Source organism: Aspergillus fijiensis, assembly GCF_003184825.1.
Source record: "Aspergillus fijiensis CBS 313.89 unplaced genomic scaffold BO72scaffold_46, whole genome shotgun sequence".
In the NCBI taxonomy this organism is placed as follows: domain Eukaryota; kingdom Fungi; phylum Ascomycota; class Eurotiomycetes; order Eurotiales; family Aspergillaceae; genus Aspergillus; species Aspergillus fijiensis.
Genome location: NW_024469022.1, coordinates 179,061 through 193,437, shown reverse-complemented (window position 1 = coordinate 193,437; position 14,377 = coordinate 179,061). Strand labels below are relative to the sequence as shown.

The window sequence follows — 14,377 nt, the reverse complement described above, 5'->3', positions numbered from 1 at the left end:
ACAGACCAAACCCGATCCATTTGTGATTCTTGAACCCTGGAGTGGGTTGGGCTCTCCGTAGCTATTATCAACGTAGACATATTGGTCTACATTGAACAGAGATGCAGACTGAGGCTTTCCCGGACGGCGTGTCCAGTAATCGAATCGCCCAGGAACCTCTGTCTGGACAACAGGGGCTGCTGCTGTGGGAAGGCCAAGAGAATCAATATCCAAGCCACCGAGGAAAGCGACGTGCGGGCTTTTATAATGCAGAGAGATAACTAGGATAAACTATGTATCGTTCGCGGCACTTCCTCGTCTCTAGGCCTCGTGCATTTTCCCATTGTCAGAATCATTCACTACAAGCTGTAGTTAGCTGCATATTTAGAGGTCGATTGAATGGAGAAAACCATGATATTTGATCCATCTTGAACGCGGTAATACTCGCATTCTCGACATCCTGTGAGCATTTCGCACACAGTTTCTCCACAAGCTCTACCCCGATTCCATTAAGGAAATCGTACATACCCTCGAACACACCCACAACGGGATCACGAAGATCCATTATCAATGTCTCAACAGTTGCTGCCCAAGGGGCAACGCGAGCGCCTCTGGTCGCCCATGGCCGATCTTTTGAGCGATGAAGGGTTCCGGACCCTGCGACCCGGCTCGTCGAAGTTCACTTTGCTCCCTGAACAGGTCGAGGACTGGCCGGACTTCGCCAAAGAAGTCAAGGCTCTTCTCGCCCCGCACTGCGGCAAATTCGAGCCCTTCGTCCCGGTGGTTCCCCGAGAGGTCTTTGCAGTAGCGAATGAGTTGGGGTTGCAGGGCCGCCTCGTCCAGAATGCCCTGCACCCGGTCGGCGAAGTGGCCGACCTCCTCAAGCTTGGGGTCCGCTTTGGGGACTCTCAGTACGGGATCAACAGGCTGCTCGTAGAGTTCAAGAAGCAGACGAAGAGAGACGCCAAAGCAGAGACCAAGCGAAAGGTAGGCGAGCAGACGGCGGGCGGTAAGCTTGTTCCCGACCTGGTGATTGCGGACACCAAGACTCACGCCACTCGGGGCGTGGGTGAGGCCAAGACACTTTGGAAATTCGAGCCCGGGAAGAAGCAAACCTGGAAGCAGTTTATCGCTGATAAGCTCGGTGAGTCTGACGCATGGTGGTGTGGCGTTCTCCCCAATGACGTTTCCGCATGCTAAACGTGCTTTGTGCGGCTCAATATAGGCCAGCTGGCCAGGTACATGGACGACCACCATGACCGATATGGCTTCCGCACCATCTACGAGAGGACGTGGTTTGTTAAGCGGGTCAGTGACAGCACGTTCGCCATGTCACCCCCAATTAGCTCGAAAGCTCGCTCCTCCGCCACTGAAGTCTCCCTTCGGGAATGCTTTCTGGCATTCGCCATTAGAGCGGCAGATCCTTCGGGAAGCCGATACGACCAACGAGCTGGTTTAGATCTGGTAACTCTCAGCCCTTGATACCGTGTCATAACTCCGGTTCTAATATGGTGGACAGACGTGTCGAGGACGCGGGCGGCGAGTCATTTCCAGGCTGCTTCGTCATCAGAAGAAGCCCTCGGGATTCTGAAATGTGGTTAGAAAATTACAAACACGGAGGCATAGAAAGGTACAAAGTAGGGTGTGCAGTTAAGGACCCACAAAACACGATGTTCAAGCCAAAATTCTGCTCAACTAAGATGGTCAGATCATCCGCATTGAGGAACCATATCTTTCTAAAAGACCCCTTTCTCCAGTCAAGCCCGCCTCTTGTAACAAATATCTCAGGACTCGTCACCAATTCCCTGCTCATCTCCCACCAGCATTGGGATAGTCTCATCCATGTTGTTGCACAGATCGTTGACTGCCAATCTCAGCTTCCGAAGACCCGTGGGGCACTGGCAAGATAGGAGTGCCTGCCTGAACATTTCGCGTGTCTGGAGCTCATCTGAAAGGTTGAGCGCTTGGCTCATGATCTGGTCCACCGTTACGGACAGATAGCGAGGATCCAGCATCTCTTCGATGCACGTCTTCTCTTTTATGGGCCGCTGCACAAATATCTATGAGAATGGACTTGGTTGAGTTGAGGTACGCTATCACTGACCCTGCGTTGGGACTCAGAGGGTCGGCTCGGAGCGTCGGATGGATCGCTCACTTGGCCCATGAAGCCGCCTTTGTGGTTCACGCAGTCTAATCAGGAGATTGGTTCTGATGAGAGCGTGAAGATGATGGATTCAGCTATCTGACGAACTATCTAATGGGAGGCAAGGCCCTCCACAGGTTCATTTCCAATTCATGGGTGAGAGTCACAAAGAAGTGACCGCATACCAGGCATGCTTTGCTCGAAATGGCATCTCGAGAGTATATTGGCTTTTCCCTTTTCCGGAGATGCTCGGCACGAGTTCGAAGCTGCCCAGTTCCTCATCGGAAATTGGGAGATCAAATTTGTTTTCGGAATCAGGATCGGCGTCGTTCTCATCCCATGTTGCAAAGTCCGCCGCTCCACTCAGCGCGAGGACCCGATGTAAAAGCCATTGCATCTCTAGCAAATCAAACGAGAGAAGTGAGTGATCCTGTTGGATCATCCGGGCGGAAGGGTAAAATTTCGCCACAGGTCAATTGTCTCTATGTCCGCTTGGCATCATTCCAACTTGGGATTCCCAATGTCTGGAAGGCTTCAGGGATATCAGGGCGCTCGAAGGACGCATTTCTGGTAGATTGACATTTGCCCAACAGGAATAGTTGCACCCCGAGAGCGGTTTTATCTTGATTGACATCTAGCGGCTTGAGGGCAAACATCGCCGTATCCCACATACAGTGAACGGATACTCTGAGGGTAAGACGATTGGCACAATGCTCAGTGCCGCAACGTCCTAGTACATCTTCGTGCCATTTTGCGATTCTCTCTCAGGACCAAAAGCACTCTAGCACGTCCCGGAAATACCTTTCACGCGAAGAATCCCGATCGCGACCTAATCTACAGGGGTATATATGCACGGAATCGACGAGTAGGTGGCTATGGCTGATGAGACATCGATGCTTGTCGTGTACAAGGGCCTATGCAAAGTGACAATTAGCAGTAGCCAGAAGACGAAGCATATGAATGCCTACCAGCTGGCTCGCAGACTTTAAAAAATTTAAGGAATGGATCATTGACCATGCTTGGTCTTGGAACTGCATCTCCGGTGTATTGCGTTCTCTTTGTACTAGTGTGCCGTTAGAACAAACTGCAAGGACTCAATCTTTTCGATGAAGTTGTCTCATCCTCATCTGTCGTCCTCTTGGTAGCGGGTCTTATTGGGGAAGGTTCGTTTCCACGATTGCGACCATACCCTTGTAGCACTTAGTATCAGACTCATGATGAAAAGCGACGGAAAATGTGCTCACATGTCTTCAGAGCAGATAGACAGACCTCACTACCAAACCATGTTCTCAGAATGGGATCGCCTTCCCGAGCTCTCTGAAGAATGACCTCTAGATTCTTAGGTCTGCGAACCATAGACAAATCATGGTCGGCGGGTCTATGCTGATCTACAGCATTTGACTCGGCTCGGCTATCATGCCTTACCTAAGAGGGTCCAGAAGCTCATCAAATAAGCCTTTCTTGTATTCTATCATGTTGAGGGGTGGATGGGTTTTCAGATGAAGGTGGATCAGCTTGCTAGGAATGGACTTCTGTCCACCCTCACATACGAAATGTTTTCAAGAGAGTCGATGCGACTGTGGGATAGACTGTGGGATAGAATGAAGAGCGAGTTTAAGAAAATTCGAAAAAGGCTGTCTTTTGCTCCACCCTGCCGCGGAGGAAGCTTCCTGCGGTTGCCTGTATGACCGCCATTCAACCCGGGAAAGCGCCATGATTGCATAGGATTCTATCCACCGGACGGAAACCACCGGATAGACACGTGTGAACTCTAGCCCAGCCGCCTTGCTATGTATCTTTAGCTCAGGCTCTAAGACCGACCAGACCCTCCCCGACTGCTTCTCCATCGGGATCCAGAATCGCACAGTCCCGCGGGGCAGTGTGTCCTCCCGATAAATGTGTCTTCCTCCTGGGCCCCGCGAACTGGGTCCGGGAAGGCAAGCAGCCGGTAGTTCTTGTCGGGTCGCAGGAGCAGTGCTAGGAGATAGAGCTGGGGGTGCAATCGCAGATACTGCTGGATCACACTAAACTGCATGTGGCTGAGGTGCCGTGCGCCCCGTTCGTGGTGCCGGTAAATATCTCCCTCCTCGTCTGCACAGGCTGACAGGGGGCCGAGTAGCTCCTGAAAGACTGACGTGCTAGCCTCGGCCGGGAGATCGGGCTGAAGAAGCAACTAGAGGGTCCAATGAGTCAGGCTATCCGTCAACGAGCATGGAGCAGAGCCGACACGCAAGGTGGACTCCAATAGCGTCATTGCATGAAACCCGTTTGGTGTGACGTCTGCATCAGTTGGTGTAATGATCGGGCACCGCAGGTGAAGCTAAGGCACTTTCCCAACTCGAAGATAAGCATCCTATCCATGGGGCTGTCGCGAAGTAGACCGTTCTCCGCTTCTTGCTGGCTCTCTGGCAGCAGGGTTGTTCGATGGCAGCATTGGATTCACGTCAATATCGTGCCGACGACGGAAGTGACATACTCGTAGCGGCAACTTCACCCTTCCGCGGCGATCCCGATCGTATACAAATTTGCATAGCCAAAATGTCATAATCAAAGTCTGCCAGTGCGATGTCTGTAGCTATGCTAAAGAACATTGTCGATCGTGTACCATCTGTTATACGTTAGGGTCCTTAGGCGTCAAGGGATAGACAATGACTATCATCTATCCAGGTGTAATCTGCTGGAAACTGCGACTGTAGTTCGATTACCATTAACTTGTCCATCGAAAGATTGAAATAGAGCGTCGTGGCTGCGACTGCTAACGCAATAACCCCATCCTAAGAGGCGACCAGATCTAACAGAATTCCCAAGAAAGAGATGCATGGCCAACAGCCGCAAAAGATCGATTGTCCAGATCAGATGACGGCACATTTCTAACAACAAGCAAGGCGACTAGGAGGGGTCGATCACAAAGCGTGGGACATGCGCCGGGTAGTGATCAAGCATACCGAACAGCGTTGGTGACGATTGCTGTAGAGTGGCGCTTTGAATATACGACCACTTACCCAGGTAAAACACCGATTGACTCGCCCTCGACGTCATTACATTGAAGCGCCGCTTGGACTTTAGGAATCCTGGTGTGTTAACGTTCCTTGACAGAGAAACAATCACACACTCTGCCTCGGTACCCTGTGATGAGTCAACCGTAAGTATGCGCGGCTTTCTTGTCGCGTTGTGGTAGCGATTGGCGAGATCGGCTTTAATTTTGGCGACCTGGGCATTATACGGCGTCAGGATTAGAACATTAATCCGTCTGGCCGAGAGCGTCATTGCCAGGTCTACGGCGAGACGCGCCTCCGTCAGGCTGAACCATAACGAGGACGCGTCTCGCTGCGCCTGCGCGTCGATATCTAGGAACCCGATATCTTGCTTGATAAGCCAGCAATTTTAATTGAAGCGGACGGTGATGGGTGAGACAGCAATGTTGCCTCCCCATGTGCGCGGAGAGGGAAGCTCTGAACTGCTCCCTTGTTTGCATCTGGGCCCGTACATGTGCTCTTGCTGCTACCGCATATCAACAGCGGAAGTCTGACAGTCTTTTCTGATCAGTCTTTCAAAGGCCGAATTATTCCACGCCTCACTGGGCAGAACGTATGGTAAAGGAAGTGCTGGAGTGAAAGAGGGGTAACCGAACGAACGGAATGAACGGAAATCAGCAGTTCGAAGGAGATGTGTAGAGCGAACGTACGAACGTACGAGTAACAAAAGGCGTAGACGAGCAGTTATAGGTAATGGTCGAGTATGTCGCGTATAGCGGCTCGAGCCCAGTTTATCTCATCCAGTCTGGCGTATAGCTGGCGTATTTCCTCTTGTGTTGGCCCGTTCGCGTCTCAAACGTTTTCAGTGACGTACACGCTCGGACCGACAGCATCAGGAGCGATGTCAGGACCGATAGGAGCGACGTTGACAGTGTCCGGAGGAGCGACATCGGGGGCGACATCAGGAACAGCAGGAGAGACGTTCGGAGCGACGTCAGAAGCGACGTTAGGAACAGCACGAACGTTCTGTCCTCGGTACATCGTTCTAGGTGGTAGTGGTCTGGATTGTCTCTGTCTCTGTCTTCCGAGCCTGTCCATTGAGGGTGGTATGTGTACTTCTCGGTTCTGATAAGGTGATTCCCGATGCCATGGCGCCAAAGGCATTTCCATAGCTGGATACATCACACAGCGATGTCATTCCACTTGGGCGGTGATTCGAGAGGCCATGAATTGCCGCCTCATTTCCGCTGGAGACCGAAGCTCTCAACTCTCTGCTCGTAGAATATCTTCGACGTCGCCTCGTGGATTACTTTCTGGCTTTGTTATTGGATGTTCAGTGTGCAGGCCTCGTGGGCTTGTTCGATCAGTCTCCCAAAGGCCGAGTTGTTTCATGTGTCGAGAACCGGACCCGTCTGCCATCACGCAGCGATGTCATCCCACCGGTGCGGGTGATTCGAGAAGCCGTGAGATGCCCGCCCAAACCGCGCGGGAGGCCATGACTCTCCACTTTGCCGTCGTAGAATATCTTGGAAGTCGCGTCGTACATTGCTTTCTGACTGCGATAATGGAGGTTTAGGCTGCAGACGTTGTAGCCTTTGTTGATGAGCCTCTCAAAGGCCGAGTTGTTCCATGCCTCTCGACCCCGGGGTGTAAAGCACAATGATGAGGAATTTAGGGTAGAGCTACCTCGCAACATCTTAGGCAGGTTGAGTGGTGTAGTGACCACGATGTCGACCTTGCGCATGATGATGTTCGACAGCGCTCGATCGGACTTCATCTAAAGCAGTAGTCAGAGAGGGAATTATCCAGATGTTTGATCGAGAAAGATGTTCTTGAATGAAGGGGGTGGGAGTGGACAAACCGGATCAGACTCTGATAACATGCTAGAAGAAACGTTTTATGTTTTACAGACATTGTGAGGCTTGCTAGAAGTCTTTGACCATCGGGTCAGGAGGTCTTGGTTCGAAGGAGGGGGATGAGAGTAATGGTGAGAGTGATGATGGAGAGGATGGATGGAGAAGGCGGATGGAGAAGGCGGATGGAGAAAAAGTGGAAGACTTGGGAAGAAGAAGGAAGAAGACAGAAGGAGGAGGGAGGAGGGGGTATATAAGCCCATCGAAATCCATTCCATTGAATCCAATGCAAGTGAGCAGTGGCTTGACTACCTCCTTGCTCAGCGCTCCAAGGACGTGCCCTTTCTTCAGCCCACTCTTCCCTGCCTGGATCGTGGTGATCATCTCCGGCCGCGGGCGCGAGAACATCGACGTTGTATAGCGACGCTCGACAGGGATCACTCTCTGGTCCGTGGCGAGTGCGGGTCGGACTGCTATTGCGTCAGCCATTGATTGTTCGGAGCTATGGACAAGGAAGAGGGGCGAGAGTCACGTAGCATGGGTGCGGGAATGTGGTTGGCTAAGGTGGCATGGCTATTGATTTGCTGGCTCCAGGAAATGTCGCAGAAGTGCTTCCACGAACTTCTGCTTCGCCCATACGTTGACCGCGACAATGCCCGGGCGATGCGGTGACCCACCGCCGTAGGCCGCACACGCAGCCCAGATCTGTCGGCGGCGTAGTCCACATCAGCGGTCCGATCGAAGAGAGCGGCGCAGGGCAGGTCGGGCCTCGCGCGGACGCCGGGGGCAGCTGCCAGCTGACCTGTTTGGTCCACCATCAGCGCGGAGACTGTCTTGCAGGGCGGCCGCTAGTTGCGCTTGCTGGAATCGGACGTTGGCCATGCCATGCGGCCGTCGTGGGCGGCGGCAGCGAGGCGCGCCACTTCAATCGGGGAAGCCATGATCTCTGCACACGAGATAGCTAGAATGGACGGAGGTGATGGGGCAGCTGAAGGAGTCACTACATACTTTATTGGATTTCTTGCACAGCGTGAGTTGTGTGTAAGAATCGGGATGGGGTACTTTCCGATTCGTTCTTTCCCGCACCGGAACCTCTCATTCGGACGTATACATAGCTTCGTCCACATTCTCCGCAACAAACCTCAGAAGCTCAAACACACATCAAGACACAAAGCACTACGACCAAATACCACCTCAACATGCCCACACAAACCCAAACAACCCCATTCACTCAGGCTCACCAGACCTACCACCTCGTCCTCACAGGGGCCGAAGACCCGCCCCCCCTTCCCTTTCCTCCGCCTGCAAAGCCGACAGCCCTAATCTCCGTGTCAGTTAGCCGGGGGAGATATAACCTACCGACAAGCTCTACTATTGTTGCACTAGAAATTTACAATCTGGGAAGCCAATTGGACCTTTGTCCACTCTATCTTTCGGAAGCTACCAGTCGACTAAAATGCTTCCCGACATGAGCGAAACCTTCGTCAAAAGCCAGAGCCCTCGCTTGACCGATGTACGCACAGGGGGAGGTTCCTTGATCTTGATGGTTGGTTCGGTTGGTCTAGCTAACCAGGTACGATTTCTAATACATGAACAAGGGTGTTGGGTTGCATCGGGTCATGTGGCGGCATCACTTGAGATGAGGGGCCGACTGTGTCTGGGAGGACGAGAGCCACGAGAGTGGAGAAACGATGCTGAAAAACAAACTTGATATAGCTAAGATTTGAAAAGACCATAAAAACATACAACAGAAGGGATTCGCTGGTGGTCACCCACCCAACTACTAACCTCCCGGCGTGTGGCTTAAGTACGGCTGAGCGGACGGGAAGCCCTGTTTTCCACACCCTGTGGTCGTATGTATTTTCCCCTTGATGTCTAGGGCTTATGTGATAAGCAAAACAATCGACGGTTTCGCGAAGATTGGTTACGAGTTATAGATCTGGAATGGCTTATGCACGAGGCAGCTGTGAAGACGCTTGACTAGAAGAGACGACAGAGTTATGTCTTAGCCAAAGTCTCGCGGAATGAATTATAGTCTATAGACCCTCATATCATATTACTCCCGACATGGATGAACATGACTGCAAGGTAGGCATGGGCGCTCGAGCGGATTCTGGGCGAACTCTTTGGCGTCACCCAAACGAGTAGATGAACTATCCAGGAGACAAACGCGAGGCGTGCGTCATACGCGTACCAGGAGTAACGCTTACACTACACTAAGAGTCGGCAAACGGCGAAGTGTCCGAAGCGCCCGTATCAAGGGTACCAGGGAGATCGTCTCCTAGTGTACCAAACGGGAAATCTTTAGGGAACGGATCGCAAGAATCCAGCGGTGGCAGGGGAAAGTCCAAAAATTGCCACTGCCAAAGGTCGTCTGGGCTGACAAGACTATTGGAAAGAACTGGCAGCATATCTAGATCAGGAAAACCATCGGTGACACCACCATTGGCAAATGATAGTAATGGGTTGAATGGTGAAGAGGGCTCGAATGGGGGTTGCGGATGCGCGTTCCCGGGTGCGTTAGCAGGATCAGGGCCTTTTCGGCTCAAGGCTTTCAGAATACCCGCGACCCTAAGTCTCTTTAGGTTTGTACCTGCCAATTGTTCTCCGCGGGTACTTCCAGCGGCTGAACTATCGTCTTGATCGTAACTGTCTTCTTCCTCAAGTTCCATCAAGGCTTCCAAAGCAACAACGCAGCGCTGAGCGGGCCCTTCGGCCTCTGACTCTCTGTGCGGATCGTGGAGCGTCGATGGCCCGTTCTTGGCGTTCTCAGCTCGTAGTAATTCCATCGCTTCCCGGATTTTATCGCGAGTCATCAGTCGGCTTAGCAGTTGTGCGCTGGCACTATTCACATTATCATCTGACCTGGACGTGAAGATCAAGTCCAGTATCAACACCACCGCCGCGTTGAAAAGCTGCATCTCGCTGGTCGACAGCGAGCCACAGACCGTGCATCGCGCGTGGATCTGACCCTGGGTACCGATAATATTCTGGGCCAGAAGCTGACAGAAAGTACGACCGATCGACGATGAGATACTGGGCCGATGCAGTCGAAGCAGTAAGCTCCACAGTTGCTGATGCAGCATCCAGCGTTGTACGGGGATCGCCGCCATTGGACTCCCGGTGGCGGAAAGTCCGACCGTGCTTCCCAGTCGGAAATACGCCGGCAGACCAGCAACATACTTTTCATATTGATGGTTGAGATGTTTGCGCAATCTGGTGGATCGAATGGTCATGTCGGGCTCACGTGTTGGTGAATCCCATAGCTCGATGGATTCGCGGACAATGCCGGTGATTTCGAGGGCGTGGAGAGTATACGACATCATGGTGAACTCGGATCGAGGCCGCTCTGCAATCAGTCCATTGATATTCAACCGTAACGTTGATAAAGAGAGATCATCGTCATTGACGTGCAGCGGCATCCGGGTGTTGAATTGTGATGGTTGGATGGTGTAGTAGCCGAGGGCCTGTCCGCGAGACCAGTCCCTTTGGACGAGTGCCCACCTGTACGAGAATGTCAGCAAAGGACTCGTGCTCTTTCTTCTCGGCCAGCCCTACCATATCCGAATACCTATTTCTGTTCGAATATGTGGCGGTTCTGCCGGTCCTGTCGTGTGATTTTCGAGTGGTGCTGAACATAATGCAGACGCGTCCAACTTAATATCCCTCAGCCGGTGTAGACCAAGTCTGCGAGCTCCTGAGATCGCAGTGACCAGAACCGCGTCCAGCGCCAATGAGTCCTCTTGGCTGTCGAGTAGGAGCATGACTGCAGCCTGTAACCCAGCGATTGAGCCACAGAAGAGAGACACTCCGTCCTGGAGACAGCGCAAGCCTAGAGTCCTCCATGTCTTCACGCGCAAACGGGACGATCGTAACTCTTCCACGCGCAAGGCCGACGGCGTAGGATTCCATCCCAATATCGAGGGCGTAGGATGAAAAGCAAGACCGAGCACAAGCTGACAAGCAAACAATAATGTGAGCATGGGGCTTTTGTGTCAGGTAGACTCCACCTACCGCCAAGAGGTAACAGCCCAGTGTCTCCATCGTGATTGCACTTGCTATCGCGGAAGCCCGTTCGTCTGCTGAAGCGAGATTGAAGCAGTTGCCGAACAGTGCCGCTTGCGCCATAAATGTCGGAGTGTGCACCACATTCCCCAAAGGGCCCTGGCAGCGAGTGACGAATACCTCAAAAAGCACGTGGATTACCTCCCACTCCGGCAGTACGTCGACCATCTCTCGGATCAAGGCGAGCTTCTCGCCGTGTCGCTTAGGGTCTGTAGCGGACCAGTACCGATTCAGAAAATCCGGGGCGACCGACATCGGTGTTGCCGCCACAGAACTCGAACAGGGAATTCCCTCGACGAAATGCTCCAAGAGTTGAGCTGTCTCTTCGGCTTCCAATTCACTATCTCCATTCGCTGGCAGACCGCTGCAGACGTAAGCATTGTTTTCATAAACCTTGGTTCAACAACGGTGTCTCACTGCTTGGACGCTGTCTTGCCTCTGTGCACGGTTTTGGACCGTTTAGCCCTCGGGTGTCGCTCATCCTTGGTACAAAGATGGCCAAGATCACGCTTGACACATTCCACCTGTAAGAGGATTGTAAGCCTCCAGCGTCAAGGGCGAGTCGATCGCTCGCGCGTGGATGACGTGGGCACTAACACAGGGTTCTTTGCGGTCGCATTTTAGCTTCGCGGCCCTACAACGGGAACACGACAGCGTAAACTTGCGTACCCACGAGTGCGAGCCCGGGGTAGCCTTGCTGCGGTCGTCATCAACCATTCTGCTCGCTCTCCGTGATGGTTAGATCAGAGACCAAAAGTAGGGAGAGGGGAATCGCTCCCTGGAATGCTGCAGCCGCCTGCACCTGCCAGCTGACGCGAGGTTAGGCGTGATTGGGTTAGGCTAACCAGTTGACAGCGCGGGGCTTGATGCCACGGACCATTGGGTCAGCTGATCAGCCGATGCCGGCTACCAGACCTCTTACCCTACCTAATACTAGGTGTAATCTGCCAAGCCAGGGATCACCCGCTCGGACTCAACTCATATAACCCGGAAGACAGACGGCGACATCACAAGTCAACCAGAAAAGTTGATCACCAATTGCTACGATGGATGGGGTCTCTCAAAGGTATATCAGCCTCTACCCTGCTAATTGGCTCAGACTGCCCACGTTTGAGGACAAAATTCAATAACTTTCCCGTTTCCCCTCTGCCACGCGGAATGATAGATTCGCCGCACTGATTGATCAGCCGCCGGAGTCGAAACAGTACACGCACAAATTCAGCGAGAAGAACCTTTGAAGACCAATGTACGTGGCTTTGTATGATGAGAGAACACGGGGCATTTTTTTACTCGTGACCTTTCCTGAATTCTGGCCGGTGTCGCATAGTGCCTTGCTCTTGGGGACAAAAGGATACAGTGGCTGGTGAATCTACCCGCAGAGACCATGAACTCACGATTGAGATAGATTACATAGTCTAAGTTGCTCTCTGCCTTAGAAAAGACAAACCGACCGACCACAGCTACTCGCTTCGCGTACCTTGCTGTGTCTCATTTACTGTTACAGTCAAGTCAATGAATCTGTTATCTCTGCCGGAACTTAAGTACAAACTCCTATCCTCTATCCAATCTAGCTATACATAAGCCTTAGCTCAATTCCCCAACAATTTCCAATTACCCGAACAAGAGCCTCAGACATCTACCTTGTCAATCGTCATCTCCGCGCTATCCGTGCTGCTCGCATCAGCCTTATCATTCTTCCCCTTTTCATCGAACCGGCTATCCCGAACGAACAGGATCACAATCAAGAAGCCGACCGCCGCAAATCCGATCCCGAGCCAGAGCGCCCCTCGATACCCGCGGACCACATCAGCTCCCCCGTGATTGACATGCGCCTCGACGGTCGCAGCAATGCCCAGACCAATAGAAATAGAGTACTGCACGACTGTCGAAATAAACGAGCCGGCGACGCCTTGCTCCTCCGGCAGGACTGCGTTGGAAATGAGGATGCCCGACGAAGCGAAGGAGAGGTCCGGTCCGCCGACGACCAGCAAACACGCGGGGAAGATGAAGGCCCAGTAGATGGGGGAGTACGACACAAAGCTCATGAGCAGGTTGCCGACCAGAAAGGAAAACATGGAGACGCCGAAGATGTACTGCGCGGGGACTTTGGTGATGAAGAGCCCGACGGAGGCGGTCGCGAAGAGTCCCCCGATCACGAGCGGGACCATCTGTGCGACTGCTGTGAGTGGCTGCGCTTTGTGGATGGTGAGAATGTAGATCGTCGTGTAGTAGAGGAAGATACCGAAGGACATCCAGCCGAATGACATGGCTGTCACGACGGGGGAGAAGCCCTTGCGGGTCCAGAGGGTGTTGGGAAGGACGGGGGCCGGGACGTGGGACTGCGAGATGGCGAATGCGACGATCAGGAGAATTCCGACGATGAGAAGCGCGTAGACATAAGGTTCTTGCCAGCCTACCACGGAGGCTTGGTTCCAGGCGAAGGAGAAGAGGATGAGACCCGAGACGCCGAGGATAGATCCGAGGTAGTCAAAGCGCTTGAGATTGAGACCAGGGATTGGCGAACCCACGCGGTGGGGGACGATGAAGTACGTCACTGCGCCCAGAACGAGGCAGCTAATGGCCCAAAACCAATACCCCCATCGCCAGGTGACTTTCTCGGCGAAGGCAGCGCCGACGAGGCCTCCAAATATGTAACCCGACGGTGCGCAGAATCCGAGGAAAGCAAAGGCGATGTTCTTTTTGACTGACAGCGGGGGGAAGGCACGTGCGAGGAGGGCGAAGGAGTTGGGGACCAGTGCCCCGTTGCCGATGCCCGTCATCCCGCGAGCAATGTCGAAAAGGATCACACCTTTGGCGAAGCCGCTCACGAGTGACCATAGGGCCATCCACATCCACCCGAAAAGAAAGACATATTTGTGGCCAAAGTGATCGCCCAGCCGGCCGGTCACCAGGACGAAGACGCCGCCGCACAGTGAATATGCGGCCAGGAACCAGGACATCTGACCATTGCTTGTGGCGCTGAGCGAGTGGCCGATTTGTTGTACTGAGAAAGCTGTACTTCCGAGACCGCCGACAGAGAACAGCTGGGATAGGCCGATGACAAAGATGAAAAGGACCTCTTGGAAGGTGGATGAAAAGGCGGATGAAGGGCCTCCAGCGTCTGGCTCGCCAACACCGCCAGGCCCTGACATCGGATCATCGCACCTGTCGACTTTCTCTTTGCGCAGTGGTTGCTTGTCAAGCGCTGTAGACTCGTTGGTAGAAGACATGATCAAATCAATCCTTTCAATGACCGCAGCTTATGTGACAGAAAGAGCTCCTTGAGGGCAGGCCTGACTTCGATTTCTGGTAGAACAAGATAGATAAGGTATGAGAGTGGAAGAGTCAGTCTGAATGTGCCC

General features: G+C 53.0%; 5 protein-coding genes across 5 annotated transcripts; 1 reads left to right on the top strand and 4 right to left on the bottom strand.

Moving 5' to 3' along the window:
• Window positions 1-508: 508 nt before the first annotated feature.
• BO72DRAFT_479362 (uncharacterized protein) lies at window positions 509-2,045 on the top strand (the record flags this gene model as incomplete). The annotated part of the gene is made up of 3 exons (XM_040947575.1): window positions 509-1,123; window positions 1,205-1,443; window positions 1,935-2,045. Exons 1-3 carry the CDS (start codon window positions 550-552, stop codon window positions 2,043-2,045), a joined length of 924 nt encoding a protein of 307 aa, XP_040798678.1. The 5' UTR covers window positions 509-549.
• A 2,966-nt stretch (window positions 2,046-5,011) lies between these two features.
• Window positions 5,012-6,138, bottom strand: BO72DRAFT_498883 (C-terminal helicase domain-containing protein; the record flags this gene model as incomplete). The annotated part of the gene is made up of 2 exons (XM_040948802.1): window positions 5,012-5,488; window positions 5,956-6,138. The coding sequence occupies 2 exons, from the start codon at window positions 6,136-6,138 to the stop codon at window positions 5,012-5,014; spliced, it is 660 nt and encodes a 219-aa protein (XP_040798677.1).
• A 322-nt stretch (window positions 6,139-6,460) lies between these two features.
• Window positions 6,461-7,768, bottom strand: BO72DRAFT_498882 (uncharacterized protein; the record flags this gene model as incomplete). The annotated part of the gene is made up of 3 exons (XM_040948801.1): window positions 6,461-6,874; window positions 7,263-7,420; window positions 7,483-7,768. 3 exons carry the CDS (start codon window positions 7,766-7,768, stop codon window positions 6,461-6,463), a joined length of 858 nt encoding a protein of 285 aa, XP_040798676.1.
• A 1,175-nt stretch (window positions 7,769-8,943) lies between these two features.
• Window positions 8,944-11,791, bottom strand: BO72DRAFT_409890 (putative C6 transcription factor). The gene is made up of 5 exons (XM_040942414.1): window positions 11,613-11,791; window positions 11,433-11,539; window positions 10,965-11,379; window positions 10,509-10,906; window positions 8,944-10,454 (listed from the first exon to the last, which is right to left on the bottom strand). The coding sequence occupies exons 1-5, from the start codon at window positions 11,730-11,732 to the stop codon at window positions 9,167-9,169; spliced, it is 2,328 nt and encodes a 775-aa protein (XP_040798675.1). The 5' UTR covers window positions 11,733-11,791; the 3' UTR covers window positions 8,944-9,166.
• An 852-nt stretch (window positions 11,792-12,643) lies between these two features.
• Window positions 12,644-14,331, bottom strand: BO72DRAFT_409885 (uncharacterized protein; the record flags this gene model as incomplete). Its single annotated transcript, XM_040942413.1, has 1 exon — window positions 12,644-14,331. The coding sequence occupies exon 1, from the start codon at window positions 14,243-14,245 to the stop codon at window positions 12,644-12,646; it is 1,602 nt and encodes a 533-aa protein (XP_040798674.1). The 5' UTR covers window positions 14,246-14,331.
• Between the last annotated feature and the right edge of the window lie 46 nt (window positions 14,332-14,377).